Genomic DNA, 20,523 nt, shown 5'->3' on the forward strand with positions numbered 1-20,523 from the left:
GAAACGTGCAGGTCACCATGGGAACCGGAGAGAGGAGGATGAGGAACAGGAGGAGAGGAGGAAGAGAAGAGAGGCTGACCTACAGACGGGATGGTGGAGCCTGCCAGAGATGAATGGATGAGATGGTCTAAGTCGCTACCGGAGGAGTAGAGCGCTAGGCTAGCCGCCCCCCAGTCAGACGTGGGCAGGGGGAGGTGAGGAGAGGCATGCAACCAGGAAGAGGACGAGGTGCCATCCAGAGAGCAGCTACACAACGACTCCACACCATTGCTAGCTACCGTGAACCCTCCGCCACCATCAACAACCCACGACAGAGAAGACTCTATTACACCGCCCGTAGCATAACTAGAGTCCCCCAGCCTGCCATAGACATAGTCAGTGATTCCCGGGGTGGCCCCGGACAGAGAGAAGTCACTAGAGAGGAGAAGAGAAGGCTGCAGGGAGAGAGAGGCTGCAGGGAGCGGTCTAGAGGCTAGCTCAGACAGGTCCAGCTCGACGGGCGAGTCAGGGAGAGTTTGAAGGCGGGGAGTGTCACTAAATAGTGCGGGGTCACCTGAGGCCATGGATGAAGAACCAGACAACACATCGCCATCACCACTATCATCATCGCCTTCATCGCCAACACCACGAGAGACTACGGTCTCCCAACCAGACAGGGGGTGTGAGGGGTCAGGGAGGAGAGGCAGGGTGGGGGAGGAGAGGGAGGAGGGAGCGAGGAATGAGTCACCACTAGACAACAGTGCTGTAGCAGCATGCGGGGAGTCCCGAGCAGGAGGGGTCACAGACGACACAGGTCTAGACGAAGGAGGGGCATGCAGGCAGGCGGTGGGGGCATTGCTAGGGACGGAGCCGGGGTAACCAGGGGTCGACGTGTCACACACAGGAAGGGTGGAGGGGAGGATCTCACCGTTGAACACCGGCTGCGTGGTCTGCGAGAGAACACTGCCGAAGGAGGAGGCAGTGGACGAAAACAAGGGCATGCTGGGACTTGTAGGCTGTGGTGGTACCCCCTGAAAAAGGGAGGGGGAAGAAGTGGCCACGGTCCAGCTCTCCGGGAGAGGGATGGCCATGGGAACACCGCTGCCTTTGCCGCTTGGGACGGTCACGGGGTGCGCCACCCCTCTGCCCTTCTCCTTTCTGGTTGAGGAAGTGGTGACGTCATCAGTGCGAGACAGTGGCATGGACGCTGTTGTGGTATACTTCTGGGTACTCCCGCTCCCTCTGCTGCTTGGTGAGATGGCCCCCTCTACTGGTGCTCTGGTTGTGGTGCGGTACCTTACACTCGGCTCCGTGGACGTATGGGATCGGTTGGGCTGAGTGGTCTTGAAAGGAGACCCTGGAGTGGTTGTTCTCCTCTGGACAGAAGGGGTGGTTGTTCTGATACCAGGCAAGGGGAGGCTTGGTAGGCCAGTGGTTGTTTTGGGCCTGGTCGTCGTAAAGCTTGGGGTGGTCCAGTCCATGTCATTGTCCTGGTCTTCACCCGGTTCAACCCGGGGTCCATAGTCCTCCTGGTGGGGAAAGACACAGTCACACACCACATATACTGATGCCTTGTTATGAGACACTACTCCTTGTCCTATGTTTGAAATCATGTTTTTTCTTGCAGTGCGCTACAGACAGTATCACCACATTGCATTTTGAAATAAGTCAGATGTATGTTATGTTATGCTTACTTCCTCTGCAAATCCAGTAGAATCTGGATCAGGGGTCTCCTCTGAAAATAATCACAGATGAGAGCGTTAGAAACATTTTGGAAACAATAAAGAGCTAAATAAGTTTTTGGGAGGTAGAAAATATGTATATATATATATATTTTTTTTAAATTAAATACGCCTTTTCAACATCTTGTGCTCACTGGGTTACTGTAAGTATGTTCATACAAATAAATAACTAAGACTGATACTTGATATATCTCAACATATTATGGTCAACAGTCTGACAAGTTAGGAAGATTGTTTTTCTTCTGGCCTTCAATTTAGGGCTCTAATCAATCTGTAAAGCTGAAGCATTACAGATTCCGTGAAATAAATTGAAGGGTCATTTCCGATTGAGCCGACATATGCAGCGTTTACTGTGCATGAGAGCATCAGCTGTTCCGGATGACTGTGTGATCACGCTCTCCGCGGCCGATGTGAGTAAGACCTTTAAACAGGTCAACATTCACAAAGCCGAAGGGCCAGAAGATTACCAGGACGTGTACTCCGAGCATGCGCTGACCAACTGGCAAGTGTCTTCACTGACATTTTCAACCTCTCCCTGTCTGTCTGTAATAGCAACATGTTTCAAGCAGACCACCATAGTCACTATGCCCAAAGACACTAAGGTAACCTGCCTGAATGACTACCGACCCGTAGCACTCACGTCTGTAGCCATGAAGTGCTTTGAAAGGCTGGTCATAGCTCACAGCAACACCATTATCCCAGAAACACTAGACCCACTCCAATTTGCATAAAATAGATCCACAGATGATGCAATCTCTACTGCACTCCACACCTAAAAGGAACACCTACGTGAGAATGCTGTTCAATGACTACAGCTCAGCGTTCAACACCATAGTGCACTCAAAGCTCATCACTAAGCTGATGACCCTGGAACTAAACCTTCCTCTGCAACTGGATCCTGGACTTCCTGACGGGCCGCCCTCAGGTGGTAAGGGTAGGTAACAACACATCCGCCACGCTGATCTTCAACACGGGGGCCCCTCAGGGGTGCGTGCTCAGTCCCTTCCTGTAATACCTGTTTACTCATGACTGCACGGCCAGGCACGACTCGAACTACAGCTGCACCATTGAGAGCATCCTGACAGGTTGCATCACTGCCTTGTATGGCAACTGCTCGGCCTCCAACCGCAAGACACTATAGAGGGTAGTTTGCACCGCCCAGTACATCACTGGGGCCAAGCTTCCTGCAATCCCGGACCTCTATACCAGGCTGTGTCAGAGGAAGGCCCAAACAATTGTCAAAGACTCCTGCCACCCTAGTCATAGACTGCTCTCTCTGCTACCGCATGGCAAGCGGTACCGGAGCACCAAGTCTAGGTCCAAGAGGCTTCTAAACAGCTTCTACCCCCAAGCCATAAGACTCCTGAACATTTAATCAAATGGCTACCCAGACTATTTGCATCCCCCCTCCTGTTATCTATGCATAAGTCACTTTAATAACTCTAATAATAATATTATAATAATAATAATATTATCTCAATTACCTCGGCTAACCGGTGCCCCAGCACATTGACTCTATTGTTGTTTTACTGCTGCTCTTTAATTACTGTTACATTTATTTTTATATTTTTGTCCGGGTATTTTTCTTAAAACTGCATTGTTGGTTAAGGGCTTGTAAGTAAACATTTCACTGTAAGGTCTACGCTGAATAAAACAGGTGTATGTGACAAATAAAATGTATTTGATTCATTTGATTTGAATGCAGTGTCCGCTAAAGCAGGAACATTGCCTTTAAACTTCAATCACGCTGTAAAGCTGAACTTCCACGATGCGGATTGAACTGAGAGCCCTTAGTTACAACTTTGACAATTAGTAACAATGACATTGTATTCTGAGATATTGGCCCCATTGGCAAACCCGACGACGTTCTTACAGACAGACACAACACTTCAAATGTACTTTAAACTGTAACTGAGAGAATAACCACAAGGAGACACTCAACACACACAAACAGATTGAGTATTTTGTGAAAACCATTCTGTTTTTGATGGTATTTGTTTGATGAACTGGGTGCAAAAACTTTATTTTAATTCACAGATTGGTCTTCGGGTCCAGGATAGAGGCTTGACAAAAATCTTCGGAAGCTTGATATCCACATCTTTCAATGGGTCCACAGTATATGAAGCGGCAAGTCATTAGATAGTATGAACCTATATTAGAAATCTTGGTGAATATGTTGCTGTCTCGCCAGGTGAGAGAGAGGGAGAGGGAGATGGAGAGAGATAGAGAAATAACAACAGGAGGGAAAGTTATCCACAGGTAGTACTTCCGCGTCAGCACAAACCGAGTGTTAACGCACCCATGCACATGCACACACAGGCCCACGCACACACACATCCTCTTACCTGGATGGGACTAAGTTACACATCATGGAGGCCTCAGGCCAGATCAGAGTGGGTTTGTAAAGCATGAGGTGCGTTTTTCAAAAGTTAAGTGGAGAGGGAAGGGATGAATGAATGAATTCACAAACACGATTCACAAATGAGTTGTTTTGTCACCACAATTGTCACATTCGGTCACACAATTGTTTCAAGTCATTTGGATGAGTGTACACAATTCATGCACATCGAAATATGATGCCGAGTATTTTTAGCAAGACAAAATGTGTTTATTATAAACTTACAATTCAGGATATACAGAGAACCCATCATTTCATACAAATGCTGCACATAAGCAAACATTCTCTTACTGTGACAGGAGGAAAAGATGCCATTTCAAAACAAAAGTGCCATTTTTTTATACTTTCTGTGACATAGAAGGTACACGTGGAATAACCTTTGACCTTAAACAAACAGATTGAGGGGGGGCATTCTTCCGTCTTAGAAATCAAAGCACAGTTGAAAAGGGTACAAAGAAAGATGAACAGAAGTTTTCACCAGAGACAAGAGTACAATACACGCAATACATTTACTGTGGCACATAGAGGAACTGGGTGCATGTTTAAAGGAACAGAACTGGACAAAGAGAAGACACAGAGAATCAGGGGGGGGGGGGGGCTTCTCAAATCACAAACAACGTCATACAGGGAGCATGGCCAAGACGTCTAGGGAGACAGAAGTGGCTCTGGAAACCAGCGACAGTTCGGTGGGTGTGAAATGTGTGGTCATTTGCGGACACCACGTGGACACCAATCAGAAACCACGACAGAGCTACATCTTTAACTTCTTCAGAATTCCCTTAACACAATCTGTTCATACTCTATCTGAGAAGCATTCAGGGCATCTTATCGGCAAACTGACTGACTAGACTACACTAGCGGTAAGTGTGACTTTGCTGTTAAGACCTACCGTTAAAGCATACAGTAAAGGGAACTGGTTTGAAAATGATCAACCGTCTATGTTTGGTCTCTACTCTCTATGACGGCAGAACGCTACGGCAGAGTATAACACCCCCCAACCCCCTCCCCCTATGTACGGTCTGTGTAGACGTATTGGCGGTCGCGGTCGCTCTTACCGGGGTCGTCGATCGGCATGTCGACAGTCAGCTGCTCGCTCACGCGGCCGTACAGACCGTTGGTGCAGACGGCCAAGACCTGAACCACGTAGCTGGTGTTGGCCATCAGGTCCTGCAATATGGCCCCCTGGGGAACGACGGGAAGAGGGGAGTACATGGGGTTTAGGGTGGAGGCGATGTGGAGGGTTATACCTTTGTAGGATCTGTTCTGGCTTTCAATCATACTATGGTTCTTTAGTTTCTTTGTTTGTTTCTTCATCCATTCCCTCATTCATTTGCTCATTCACACAAACCTTCCAAAATGTGATTGGCCTCAGTTGGTGATTTGCGTGTTAGTTTGCTGAGCTCCAGATCACAAGCATTAGTTCCGTGAACAACCCCCGCTACATAAATGTCCCTCACCACATCCTGGTCTCCGTCGGTCAGGTACTCAAAGGCCGGAGGGTCCTCTCCCTGGGCCAGCTTGTAGGTAACTGAGTACTTCTCTATCCCGGCGTCGTACACCGCCCGTGGCCGCTCCCACATCACCAGCAGGCTGGTCAGGTTATGGGGGTCTGCCTGCACGTTCTCCGGCTCTGAACTGCAGACTGACAGAGAGAGAGAGAGAGAGAGAGAGAGAGAGAGGCAGAAGAAACAGAGAAAGAGTTAGAAATAAATCAATCCAAATTATTTTCGATTCACAAGAATTCCACGTAAAATAATCACTTGCAGTGGTAGAAAGAAATGCTGTGTAGAATAAATGTCAAACTTCATTCCGGGCACCAAAACCAAAATACTTGCATGGGGGAATAATGGTCATCACAAGTGGGTGTTTCTCCCGTTAAGAGAGGTAAACCCATGCCTCATGTCTGTGTCAAAGGTCACCATCAAAGATTAGTGCTGCGGCACTAATGCAGCTCACAGACACACTGAGACTCTGGGATTAACACAGATTAGAGGGGGGAGAAAGAGATTTAAATCAATCAAAATGAGACCTGAGACAATGGCCAGGGACAACAACTAAACCGTTGACACATTATCTACACGATCTACGCTAAAGCCTGCACTTCAGTTTACTTAGTTAAGTATCCTCTTTTCCCAGAAGGGTCATAAGGGCGCAACAAGATTAGACCATGGAAATCATTTATGGTGAGGGGGTGAATGCATTCATTTCATGTTTTTCATGATGCTGAGGGATTCAAGAAAGATACTCACATTTGTACTAACCACTTTTCAACACTAGAGGGCAGAGAGGAGCAAAGAAACAGCAATATTGTTCTCCAGTTCTTTTCTTTATTTTTTGGTGATGTGCATCTCACACCGATTCATGTACATTATACATCATATTCAATGCACTGTATCCATTTTCCGAAGACATTTGGAAAGTGCTCTGTGAAAGGGAGGGGGCAGCCACAGTAACCTAGCAACACCTAGCGACCACCAGGTCTAAAGAGGGGAGAAAGAGGGGAGAGAACTTTAAACTGAGAGACTAATTGTCATGTTTGTCATTTATTATCATGTCTTGTCCCTGTGCTCCCCATGCTATTCGTTTCCCTCTGCTGGTCTTATTTGGTTCTTTCCCTCCTATCCCTCTCTCTCCCCCTCCCTCTCTCACTCTCTCGCTCTCTCTTCTCTCTATCGTTCCGTTCCTGCTCCCAGCTGTTCCTATTCCCCTAATCATCATTTAGTCTTCCCACACCTGTTCCCGATCCTTTCCCCTGATTAGAGTCCCTATTTATTCCTTTGTGATCCGTTCCTGTGCCGTCGGTTCCTTGTATTGTATTCACCATGCTGTGATTGCGTTTCGCCCTGTCCTGTCGTGTTTTTGCCGTGATTGTGTATCACCCTGTCCTGTCGTGTTTTGTGCCTTCATCAGATGCTGCGTGTGAGCAGGTGTCTCAGTCGACTACGGCCTGCGCCTACCCGAAGCGACCTGCAGTCTGTGGCCGCTTCTCCAGTTGTTTTCCCCTCTACAAATCTAGAGGATTTCTGTTATTCCGTTTTGGACTTTAATAAACTCTGTTTCTGTTAAGTCGCGTTTGGGTCCTCTTTCACCTGCATGACAGTAGGAACCGACCACGGAATGGACCCAGCGACTTCAGACGCTCGTTACACTGCCGTCGAGATCCAAGGAGCCATGCTCGGCAGACACGAGCAGGAATTGTCTGCTGCTCGCCATGCCGTGGAGAACCTGGCCGCTCAGGTTTCCGACCTCTCTGGACAGTTCCAGAGTCTACGTCTCGTGCCACCTGTTACTCCCTGGCCTGCCGAGCCTCCAGAACCCAGGGTTAATAACCCACCTTGCTACTCCGGGCAGCCCACTGAGTGCCGCTCCTTTCTCACGCAGTGTGAGATTGTGTTCTCTCTCCAACCCAACACATACTCTAGAGAGCTCGGGTTGCTTACGTCATTTCACTCCTTACTGGCCGGGCTCGAGAATGGGGCACAGCTATCTGGGAGGCAAGGGCTGATTGCTCTATCAAATTCCAGAACTTTAAAGAGGAGATGATTCGGGTTTTTGACCGTTCAGTTTTTGGTGGGGAGGCTTCTAGGGCCCTGGCTTCCTTATGCCAAGGTGAACGGTCCATAACGGATTATTCCATTGAGTTTCGCACTCTTGCTGCCTCTAGTGAGTGGAACGAGCCGGCGCTGCTCGCTCGTTTTCTGGAGGGACTCCACGCAGTGGTTAAGGATGAGATTCTCTCCCGGGAGGTTCCTTCAGATGTGGACTCTTTGATTGCTCTCGCCATCCGCATAGAACGACGGGTAGATCTTCGTCACCGGGCTCGTGGAAGAGAGCTCGCATCAACGGTGTTTCCCTGCTCCGCATCGCAACCATCTCCCTCCTCTGGCTTTGAGACTGAGCCCATGCAGCTGGGAGGGATTCGCATCTCGAATAAGGAGAGGGAACGGAGGATCACCAACCGCCTGTGCCTCTATTGCGGAGTTGCTGGACATTTTGTTAATTCATGTCCAGTAAGAGGCCAGAGCCCATCAGTAAGCGGAGGGCTACTGGTGAGCGCTACTACTCAGTCCTCTTCATCTAGATCTTGTACTACTATGTCGGTCCATCTACGCTGGACCGGTTCGGGTGCTACATGCAGTGCCTTGATTGACTCTGGGGCTGAGGGTTGTTTCATGGACGAAGCATGGGTTCGGAAACATAACATTCCTTTCAGACCGTTAGACAAGCCTACGCCCATGTTTGCCTTAGATGGTAGTCATCTTCCCAGTATCAAATTTGAGACACTACCTTTAACTCTCACAGTATCTGGTAACCACAGTGAGACTATTTCTTTTTGATTTTCCGTTCACCGTTTACACCTGTTGTTTTGGGTCATCCCTGGCTAGTATGTCATAATCCTTCTATTAATTGGTCTAGTAATTCTATCCTATCCTGGAACGTTTCTTGTCATGTGAAGTGTTTAATGTCTGCCATCCCTCCCGTTTCTTCTCTCCCTACTTCTCAGGAGGAACCTGGCGATTTGACAGGAGTGCCGGAGGAATATCATGATCTGCGCACGGTCTTCAGTCGGTCCCGAGCCAACTCCCTTCCTCCTCACCGGTCGTATGATTGTAGTATTGATCTCCTTCCAGGGACCACGCCTCCTCGAGGTAGACTATACTCTCTGTCGGCTCCCGAACGTAAGGCTCTCGAGGATTATTTGTCTGTGTCTCTTGACGCCGGTACCATAGTGCCTTCTTCTTCTCCGGCCGGGGCGGGGTTCTTTTTGTTATGAAGAAGGACGGTACTCTGCGCCCCTGCGTGGATTATCGAGGGCTGAATGACATAACGGTTAAGAATCGTTATCCGCTTCCCCTTATGTCATCAGCCTTCGAGATTCTGCAGGGAGCCAGGTGCTTTACTAAGTTGGACCTTCGTAACGCTTACCATCTCGTGCGCATCAGAGAGGGGGACGAGTGGAAAACGGCGTTTAACACTCCGTTAGGGCATTTTGAGTACCGGGTTCTGCCGTTCGGTCTCGCCAATGCGCCAGCTGTTTTTCAGGCATTAGTTAATGATGTTCTGAGAGACATGCTGAACATTTTTGTTTTTGTCTATCTTGACGATATCCTGATTTTTTCTCCGTCACTCGAGATTCATGTTCAGCACGTTCGACGTGTTCTACAGCGCCTTTTAGAGAATTGTCTCTACGTAAAGGCTGAGAAGTGCTCTTTTCATGTCTCCTCCGTTACTTTTCTCGGTTCCGTTATTTCCGCTGAAGGCATTCAGATGGATTCCGCTAAGGTCCAAGCTGTCAGTGATTGGCCCGTTCCAAGGTCACGTGTCGAGTTGCAGCGCTTTTTAGGTTTCGCTAATTTCTATCGGCGTTTCATTCGTAATTTCGGTCAAGTTGCTGCCCCTCTCACAGCTCTTACTTCTGTCAAGACGTGTTTTAAGTGGTCCGGTTCCGCCCAGGGAGCTTTTGATCTTCTAAAAGAACGTTTTACGTCCGCTCCTATCCTCGTTACTCCTGACGTCACTAGACAATTTATTGTCGAGTTGTTGACGCTTCAGAGGTAGGCGTGGGAGCCATTCTATCCCAGCGCTTCCAGTCTGACGATAAGGTTCATCCTTGCGCTTATTTTTCTCATCGCCTGTCGCCATCTGAGCGCAACTATGATGTGGGTAACCGTGAACTGCTCGCCATCCGCTTAGCCCTAGGCGAATGGCGACAGTGGTTGGAGGGGGCGACCGTTCCTTTTGTCGTTTGGACAGACCATAAGAACCTTGAGTACATCCGTTCTGCCAAACGACTTAATGCCCGTCAAGCTCGTTGGGCGTTGTTTTTCGCTCGTTTCGAGTTTGTGATTTCTTACCGTCCGGGTAGCAAGAACACCAAGCCTGATGCCTTATCCCGTCTGTTTAGTTCTTCTGTGGCTTCTACTGATCTCGAGGGGATTCTTCCTTATGGGCGTGTTGTCGGGTTGACAGTCTGGGGAATTGAAAGACAGGTTAAGCAAGCACTCACGCACACTGCGTCGCCGCGCGCTTGTCCTAGTAACCTCCTTTTCGTTCCTGTTTCCACTCGTCTGGCTGTTCTTCAGTGGGCTCACTCTGCCAAGTTAGCTGGTCATCCCGGTGTTCGAGGCACTCTTGCGTCTATTCGCCAGCGCTTTTGGTGGCCGACTCAGGAGCGTGACACGCGCCGTTTCGTGGCTGCGTGTTCAGACTGCGCGCAGAAGAAGTCTGGTAATTTTTTTTTCTGCTTCTGCTCCTGGTCTTGCTGGGTCTCAGTCTGTTCCCTGCCATCGCATCTCTCCTGTTCTTGTCCCTGCCCTTGCTGTGTCTCAGTCTGTCCCTAGTTCTCATTTTTTTTTTAGAGTAGTACCCTAGTTTCCCTTTTTATCGTTTTTCGTTACGGTCCTGAGGAGAGGAGTTGGGTTCTTTCTCGGGACGTGCTGGACCGTTTGATCTATGATTTCCTCCGTTGCTGCCAGTGTTCCTCCTCGAGAGCGCCAGGAGGCGCTCGGTGAGTGGGGGTACTGTCATGTTTGTCATTTATTATCATGTCTTGTCCCTGTGCTCCCCATGCTATTCGTTTCCCTCTGCTGGTCTTATTTGGTTCTTTCCCTCCTATCCCTCTCTCTCCCCCTCCCTCTCTCACTCTCTCGCTCTCTCTTCTCTCTATCGTTCCGTTCCTGCTCCCAGCTGTTCCTATTCCCCTAATCATCATTTAGTCTTCCCACACCTGTTCCCGATCCTTTCCCCTGATTAGAGTCCCTATTTATTCCTTTGTGATCCGTTCCTGTGCCGTCGGTTCCTTGTATTGTATTCACCATGCTGTGATTGCGTTTCGCCCTGTCCTGTCGTGTTTTTGCCGTGATTGTGTATCACCCTGTCCTGTCGTGTTTTGTGCCTTCATCAGATGCTGCGTGTGAGCAGGTGTCTCAGTCGACTACGGCCTGCGCCTACCCGAAGCGACCTGCAGTCTGTGGCCGCTTCTCCAGTTGTTTTCCCCTCTACAAATCTAGAGGATTTCTGTTATTCCGTTTTGGACTTTAATAAACTCTGTTTCTGTTAAGTCGCGTTTGGGTCCTCTTTCACCTGCATGACACTAATACCATTGCTGGCATGTAGGGAAAGAGAAAGGGAGAGAGACATAAAGATGAGAGCGCCACTCAACCTGAATCTATTCATCACCTAATCATCAAGACCATGATTAGTTGAATCAGGTGGTAGTGCCAAGAACCAGGAGTGAATACGATAGATGGTTGGATGGATTATTGGAGACAGACAGACAAGACAGACAGGTACATACTGGGAATGAGGACCTCCTCTGACAGACAGACAGACAGGTACATACTGAGAATGAGGACCTCCTCTGACAGACAGACAGGTACATACTGGGAATGAGGACCTCCTCTGACAGACAGACAGACAGACAGGTACATACTGAGAATGAGGACCTCCTCTGACAGACAGACAGACAGACAGACAGGTACATACTGAGAATGAGGACCTCCTCTGACAGACAGACAGACAGACAGGTACATACTGGGAATGAGGACCTCCTCTGACAGACAGACAGACAGGTACATACTGGGAATGAGGACCTCCTCTGACAGACAGACAGGTACATACTGAGAATGAGGACCTCCTCTGACAGACAGACAGACAGGTACATACTGGGAATGAGGACCTCCTCTGACAGACAGACAGACAGGTACATACTGGGAATGAGGACCTCCTCTGACAGACAGACAGACAGGTACATACTGAGAATGAGGACCTCCTCTGACAGACAGACAGACAGACAGACAGACAGGTACATACTGGGAATGAGGACCTCCTCTGACAGACAGACAGACAGACAGACAGACAGACAGACAGACAGACAGACAGACAGACAGACAGACAGACAGACAGACAGACAGACAGACAGACAGACAGGTACATACTGGGAATGAGGACCCCATCTGACAGACAGACAGACAGACATATACATACTGGGAGTGAGGACCTCCTCCTCTGACAGACAGACAGGTACATACTGGGAGTGAGGACCTCCTCCTCCTCTGACAGACAGACAGGTACATACTGGGAATGAGGACCTCCTCTGACTGACTGACTGAAAGACAGACAGACAGACAGACAGACAGACAGACAGACAGACAGACAGACAGACAGACAGACACATACTGGGAATGAGGACCCCATCTGACAGACAGACAGACATATACATACTGGGAGTGAGGACCTCCTCCTCTGACAGACAGACAGACAGACAGACAGACAGACAGACAGACAGACAGACAGACAGACAGACAGACAGACAGACAGACAGACAGACAGACAGACAGACAGACAGACAGACAGGTACATACTGGGAGTGAGGACCTCCTCTGTGCCAGTGTAGGAGGAGAAGGCCTGGCCCATGAACTGCTGCTGCTGCTCCCTGTAGTTGTTCTGCAGGTAGTCCATTAGCATCACGTAGCCCGCCTGCTGCATGGTCATCACCTCACAGAACATCTCCAGCTACAACACAATGAACAGTTATAACCTCTTATAACCCCTCATAGCATAAACTCAAAATAATGTCACAGAGGAAGTCTGCTGTATGGTCATCACCTCACAGAACATCTCCAGCTACAACACATGCAACCAACACATTCATACACACATTATTACATAGCTATAACATGTCTTAATGTTATATAGTCTGCTATATGGTCATCACCTCACGGAACATCACCAGCAATACAACCAACATATTCATACAGAACAATGCCTCTGAGATTTCTAGGAATATTTTAACCAAATTAGTCCCAACATTTATCCACGGCGTAGCCATCATTGTAAAGCCCTGGTTATTTTTTGTTGCTTCGACAAAGTCATTTCTTGAGATTTTTCATTTATTTTATGTGATTCATTTACATCTGGCCCTCAGTTTAAGATCGACCCTGTCACGTGAACTGAACTCCCCTTTAAATATGGTGAAACTATTATTTTTTAAATATTTCATTCAAAATAAATATTGAACATGTCATAGTCAAATCATGGTGTAAAAGCAGGTGAGATGGTTCTACTCTTTTTGGCCATTTTCTGGTCAACCCTCTTACAGTCAACCTTGTTACTTTACTTGGCACTTAGTATGCACTTACTATAGTCTTTTTTTAAATTATAAATTTAACCTCTTGAGATGGGAAAACATGTTTTCTTATTAAGTTGAATATGTTTTCTTTATGACAGAATGTTAAAATGAGGTGAAATCTTCTCAAAATGCACTAACTTGATGGCACTACCCACATACTAGCTAATTACTATTATCATGATACATTCTCACAGACCTTCAAAACTATGGGTCATACAGTATTCAGACGTCACACAACCTAACACACAGGCCATCAAAAAGAACTTTCTGTAAATAAGAACTTTGCAAATAAGAATGTGTTCTTTAATTGACTGGTAAAATAAGGTAAAATAAAATACACACATGCTAGACACATCCTATACGCCTGTCCTATACACCTCTTCTACAGTTGATTGCGTAACACTGTACAGAACACTGGTCCTCTGACTCACACAGCATTCCAACCAGAGTGGCTGTGAGTGTGACCGGGGGCCAAAAACCGTGACTCGGGCAGCCTCTGCAACAGCCATTGGTATGTACAAATGTAATGATAGGTGTGGTGTTGTCTAGAAACACACAGTAGGATTCATGATGATCATGGCGCTCTTATGGCACAACTTTTGAAAAAGACTTTTGCATATGCACAGGCATTGGTTATTAGTTAAGGTTATCAAAACAACAAATATGTGGATACCGTTGTTTGAATACATTGGCTACTGTATGCACGACTGGCGATATGGTAATTCTATCACATAGGAGCTAGTGTACGCCTCCAGGGAGTGTTTGAAAAGCTACCAAGCTACACAATAGAGGAACAATTCTCCCAAAATGGCCTTTCAAAGTGTTTTGAAACTTGAGACGTGACATTACCATACCATACAGAAATCCGAAAACGGGCAGACTGAAAGCCAGTTTAAATGGAAAGAGGGTGTGTGTCAGACAACAGGATGTCAACAGTTAAAGACTTAAAAGGAGTGTGAGTGCGTGTACATCTTCCCTGTTACCCTCGGGGTATTTGTGATTGACAGGTATATAACAGCTGTAATTAAACAAACAAATAAAGGCGCACAGAGGCCTTTACTCTACTTAAACTGAAACGCATGGTGCTGACACACACACACACACACACACACACACACACACACACACACACACACACACACACACACACACACACACACACACACACACACACACACACACACACACACACACACACACACACACACACACACACACACACACACACACACACACACACACACACACACACACTCTCAGAAAGCCACGATCAATTATGAATGCAGACATAAATCAAAAGCAGAGGTCTGGCACAAAGTCCGACACAAAAACAAAAAGACACAGGCGCCGGCATAATGAAACAGTTTAGAAGTGACTTGTGAAAACAACCTTGTGCAATGCCTTTTATCTCTACAGATGAAGGAGTGTATGTTAAGGTCCCGCCCAACCCATTCACACTCTAAAAGACATCTGTCAATTCCCACTCGCCCTCTTCGTGTTGCTCACGCTATCTCTTCTTCTGTACTGACAAAAACAACATTTCCACACACTCTCTGATTTCATAAATGCACACACAGGTGTTCAGTTGAAGTCAGAGGTTTACATACACCTTAGTCAAATACATTTAAACTCAGTTTTTCACAATTCCTGACATTTAATACTTGTAAAAAAATTCCCTGTCTTTGGTCAGTCATCACATTCCCAGTGGGTCAGAAGTTTACATACACTCAATTGGTATTTGGTAGCATTGCCTGTAAATTGTTTAACTTGGGTCAAACGTTTTCGGGTAGCCTTCCACAAGCTTCCCACAATAATTTGGGTGAATTTTGGCCCATTCCTCCTGACAGAGCTTGTGTAACTGAGTCAGGTTTGTAGACCTCCTTGCTCGCACACTCTTTTTCAGTTCTGCCAACAAATGTTCTATAGGATTGAGGTCATGGCTTTGTGATGGCCACTCCAATTGTTATGCAGGTGAATGAGGACCCAAAAGCGACTTGGCGAAAACAGAGTTTAATCCAGAAAGAAACTTTACAAAACAAAAAGCATAATACTACTCGTAAAGACGAGAACAGACAGGAGACTTGATCGAGAACTGCAGGTTGCCTCGGGAAGGCACTTGAACCTAGCAGACTCAGACACCTGCACACCACGCAGTATCTGAGGGAAACACGACACGACAGGGCAAAACATAGACACAGCACGGTGAATTATAGATGAGGATCCGACGGGGCAGGAACGGAAAACAAGGAGAGAAATAGGGACTCTAATCAGGGAAAAGGATCGGGAACAGGTGTGGGAAGACTAAATGATTGATTAGGGGAATAGGAACAGCTGGGAGCAGGAACGGAACGATAGAGAGAAGAGAGAGCGAGAGAGTGAGAGAGGGAGGGGGAGAGAGAGGGATAGAAAGAGGGAAAGAACCTAATAAGACCAGCAGAGGGAAACGAATAGAAGGGGAAGCACGGGGACAAGACATGATAATTAATGACAAAACATGACAGTACCCCCCCACTCACCGAGCGCCTCCTGGCGCACTCGAGGAGGAACCGTGGCGGCAACGGAGGAAATCATCAATAAGCGAACGGTCCAGCACGTCCCGAGACGGAACCCAACTCCTCTCCTCAGGACCGTAACCCTCCCAATCCACTAAGTATTGGTGACCCCGTCCCCGAGAACGCATGTCCATGATCTTACGTACCTTGTAAATAGGTGCGCTCGACAAGGACGGGAGGGGGGGGGGGAAGACGAACGGGGGTGCGAAGAAAAGGCTTGACACAGGAGACATGGAAGACAGGATGGACGCGACGAAGATGTCGCGGAAGAAGCAGTCGCACAGCGACAGGATTGACGACCTGGGAGACACGGAACGGACCAATGAACCGCGGAGTCAACTTACGAGAAGCTGTCGTAAGAGGAAGGTTGCGAGTGGAAAGCCACACTCTCTGGCCGCAACAATACCTTGGACTCTTAATCCTGCGTTTATTGGCGGCTCTCACAGTCTGTGCCCTGTAGCGGCAAAGTGCAGACCTCACCCTCCTCCAGGTGCGCTCACAACGTTGGACAAACGCTTGAGCGGAGGGAACGCTGGACTCGGCAAGCTGGGATGAGAACAGAGGAGGCTGGTAACCCAGACTACTCTGAAACGGAGATAACCCGGTAGCAGACGAAGGAAGCGAGTTGTGAGCGTATTCTGCCCAGGGGAGCTGTTCTGCCCAAGACGCAGGGTTTCTGAAAGAAAGGCTGCGTAGTATGCGACCAATCGTCTGATTGGCCCTCTCTGCTTGACCGTTAGACTGGGGATGAAACCCGGAAGAGAGACTGACGGACGCACCAATCAAACGACAGAACTCCCTCCAAAACTGTGACGTGAATTGCGGACCTCTGTCTGAAACGGCGTCTAACGGGAGGCCGTGAATTCTGAACACATTCTCGATAATGATTTGTGCCGTCTCCTTAGCGGAAGGAAGTTTAGCGAGGGAATGAAATGTGCCGCCTTGGAGAACCTATCGACAACCGTAAGAATCACAGTCTTCCCCGCAGACACAGGCAGACCGGTAATGAAGTCTAGGGCGATGTGAGACCATGGTCGAGAAGGAATGGGGAGCGGTCTGAGACGACCGGCAGGAGGAGAGTTACCCGACTTAGTCTGCGCGCAATCCGAACAAGCAGCCACGAAACGGCGCGTGTCACGCTCCTGAGTCGGCCACCAAAAGCGCTGGCGAATAGACGCAAGAGTGCCTCGAACACCGGGATGACCAACTAACTTGGCAGAGTGAGCCCACTGAAGAACAGCCAGACGAGTGGAAACAGGAACGAAAAGGAGGTTACTAGGACAAGCGCGCGGCGACGCAGTGTGCGTGAGTGCTTGCTTAACCTGTCTTTCAATTCCCCAGACTGTCAACCCGACAACACGCCCATAAGGAAGAATCCCTCGGGATCAGTAGAAGCCACAGAAGAACTAAACAGACGGGATAAGGCATCAGGCTTGGTGTTCTTGCTACCCGGACGGTAAGAAATCACAAACTCGAAACGAGCGAAAAACAACGCCCAACGAGCTTGACGGGCATTAAGTCGTTTGGCAGAACGGATGTACTCAAGGTTCTTATGGTCTGTCCAAACGACAAAAGGAACGGTCGCCCCTCCAACCACTGTCGCCATTCGCCTAGGGCTAAGCGGATGGCGAGCAGTTCACGGTTACCCACATCATAGTTGCGCTCAGATGGCGACAGGCGATGAGAAAAATAAGCGCAAGGATGAACCTTATCGTCAGACTGGAAGCGCTGGGATAGAATGGCTCCCACGCCTACCTCTGAAGCGTCAACCTCGACAATGAATTGTCTAGTGACGTCAGGAGTAACGAGGATAGGAGCGGACGTAAAACGTTCTTTTAGAAGATCAAAAGCTCCCTGGGCGGAACCGGACCACTTAAAACACGTCTTGACAGAAGTAAGAGCTGTGAGAGGGGCAGCAACTTGACCGAAATTACGAATGAAACGCCGATAGAAATTAGCGAAACCTAAAAGCGCTGCAACTCGACACGTGACCTTGGAACGGGCCAATCACTGACAGCTTGGACCTTAGCGGAATCCATCTGAATGCCTTCAGCGGAAATAACGGAACCGAGAAAAGTAACGGAGGAGACATGAAAAGAGCACTTCTCAGCCTTTACGTAGAGACAATTCTCTAAAAGGCGCTGTAGAACACGTCGAACGTGCTGAACATGAATCTCGAGTGACGGTGAAAAAATCAGGATATCGTCAAGATAGACAAAAACAAAGATGTTCAGCATGTCTCTCAGAACATCATTAACTAATGCCTGAAAAACAGCTGGCGCATTGGCGAGACCAAACGGCAGAACCCGGTACTCAAAATGCCCTAACGGAGTGTTAAACGCCGTTTTCCACTTGTCCCCCTCTCTGATGCGCACGAGATGGTAAGCGTTACGAAGGTCCAACTTAGTAAAGCACCTGGCTCCCTGCAGAATCTCGAAGGCTGATGACATAAGGGGAAGCGGATAACGATTCTTAACCGTTATGTCATTCAGCCCTCGATAATCCACGCAGGGGCGCAGAGTACCGTCCTTCTTCTTAACAAAAAGAACCCCGCCCGGCCGGAGAGGAAGAAGGCACTATGGTACCGGCGTCAAGAGACACAGATAAATAATCCTCGAGAGCCTTACGTTCGGGAGCCGACAGAGAGTATAGACTACCCCGAGGAGGAGTGGTCCCCGGAAGGAGATCAATACTACAATCATACGACCGGTGAGGAGGAAGGGAGTTGGCTCGGGACCGACTGAAGACCGTGCGCAGATCATGATATTCCTCCGGCACTCCTGTCAAATCGCCAGGTTCCTCCTGAGAAGTGGGGACAGAAGAAATGGGAGGGATGGCAGACATTAAGCACTTCACATGACAAGATACGTTCCAGGATAGGATAGAATTACAAGACCAATTAATAGAAGGATTATGACATACTAGCCAGGGATGACCCAAAACAACAGGTGTGAAAGGTGAACGAAAAATCAAAAAAGAAATAGTCTCACTGTGGTTACCAGATACTGTGAGAGTTAAAGGTAGTGTCTCAAATCTGATACTGGGAAGATGACTACCGTCTAAGGCAAACATGGGCGTAGGCTTGTCTAACTGTCTGAAAGGAATGTTATGTTTCCGAACCCATGCTTCGTCCATGAAACAACCCTCAGCCCCAGAGTCAATCAAGGCACTGCATGTAGCACCCGAACCGGTCAGCGTAGATGGACCGACATAGTAGTACAGGATCTAGATGAAGAGACCTGAGTAGTAGCGCTCACCAGTAGCCCTCCGCTTACTGATGGGCTCTGGCCTCTTACTGGACATGAATTAACAAAATGTCCATCAAATCCGCAATAGAGGCACAGGCGGTTGGTGATCCTCCGTTCCCTCTCCTTAGTCGAGATGCGAATCTCTCCCAGCTGCATGGGCTCAGTCTCAGAGTCAGAGGAGGGAGATGGTTGCGATGCGGAGCAGGGAAACACCGTTGATGCGAGCTCTCTTCCACGAGCCTGGTGACGAAGATCTACCCGTCGTTCTATGCGGATGGCGAGAGCAATCAAAGAGTCCACACTGGAAGGAACCTCCCGAGAGAGAATCTCATCCTTGACCACTGTGTGGAGTCCCTCCAGAAAACGAGCGAGCAGCGCCGGCTCGTTCCAGTCACTAGAGGCAGCAAGAGTACGAAACTCTATAGAGTAATCCGTTATGGATCGATCACCTTGGCATAGGGAAGCCAGGGCCCTAGAAGCCTCCCCACCAAAAACTGAACGGTCAAAAACCCGAATCATCTCCTCCTTAAAGTTCTGGTAATTGTTAGAACAATCAGCCCTTGCCTCCCAGATAGCTGTGCCCCACTCTCGGGCCCGGCCAGTAAGGAGTGAAATGACGTAAGCAACCCGAGCTCTCTCACTAGAGTATGTGTTGGGTTGGAGAGAGAACACAATATCACACTGGGTGAGAAAGGAGCGGCACTCCGTGGGCTGCCCGGAGTAGCAAGGTGGGTTATTAACCCTAGGTTCCGGAGGCTCGGCAGGCCAGGAAGTAACAGGTGGCACGAGACGAAGACTCTGGAACTGTCCAAAGAGGTCGGAAACCTGAGCGGCCAGGTTCTCCACGGCATGGCGAGCAGCAGACAATTCCTGCTCGTGTCTGCCGAGCATGGCTCCTTGGATCTTGACGGCAGTGTTACGAGCCTCTGTAGTCGCTGGGTCCATTCCTTGGTCGGATCCTTCTGTTATGCAGGTGAATGAGGACCCAAAAGCGACTTGGCGAAAACAGAGTTTAATCCAGAAAGAAACTTTACAAAACAAAAAGCATAATACTACTCGTAAAGACGAGAACAGACAGGAGACTTGATCGAGAACTGCAGGTTGCCTCGGGAAGGCACTTGAACCTAGCAGACTCAGACACCTGCACACCACGCAGCATCTGAGGGAAACACGACACGACAGGGCAAAACATAGACACAGCACGGTGAATTATAGATGAGGATCCGACGGGGCAGGAACGGAAAACAAGGAGAGAGAAATAGGGACTCTAATTGTGGGAAAAGGATCGGGAACAGGTGTGGGAAGACTAAATGATTGATTAGGGGAATAGGAACAGCTGGGAGCAGGAACGAACGATAGAGAGAAGAGAGAGCGAGAGAGTGAGAGAGAGTGGGAGGGGGAGAGAGAGGATACAAAGAGGGAAAGAACCTAATAAGACCAGCAGAGGGGAAACGAATAGAAGGGGAAGCACGGG

At 48.5% G+C, this 20,523-nt stretch overlaps 1 protein-coding gene across 1 annotated transcript in view; it reads right to left on the reverse strand.

Annotated features, from left to right (window-relative positions):
• LOC124017800 (receptor-type tyrosine-protein phosphatase zeta-like) overlaps positions 1-12,650 on the reverse strand; it is a 35,909-nt gene extending 23,259 nt beyond the window's left edge. The window contains exons 1-5 of the mRNA XM_046333013.1: positions 12,483-12,650; positions 5,577-5,761; positions 5,175-5,301; positions 1,674-1,714; positions 53-1,508 (exon numbers count right to left, since the gene is read on the reverse strand). Of these exons, the coding sequence (XP_046188969.1) occupies positions 53-1,508; positions 1,674-1,714; positions 5,175-5,301; positions 5,577-5,761; positions 12,483-12,627 (1,954 nt within the window). The 5' untranslated portion in view covers positions 12,628-12,650. The remainder of the gene's footprint in view (positions 1-52; positions 1,509-1,673; positions 1,715-5,174; positions 5,302-5,576; positions 5,762-12,482) is intronic.
• Positions 12,651-20,523: the final 7,873 nt, after the last annotated feature.

The sequence above is a fragment of the Oncorhynchus gorbuscha genome, unplaced genomic scaffold, assembly GCF_021184085.1.
Source record: "Oncorhynchus gorbuscha isolate QuinsamMale2020 ecotype Even-year unplaced genomic scaffold, OgorEven_v1.0 Un_scaffold_3308, whole genome shotgun sequence".
NCBI lineage: Eukaryota > Metazoa > Chordata > Actinopteri > Salmoniformes > Salmonidae > Oncorhynchus > Oncorhynchus gorbuscha.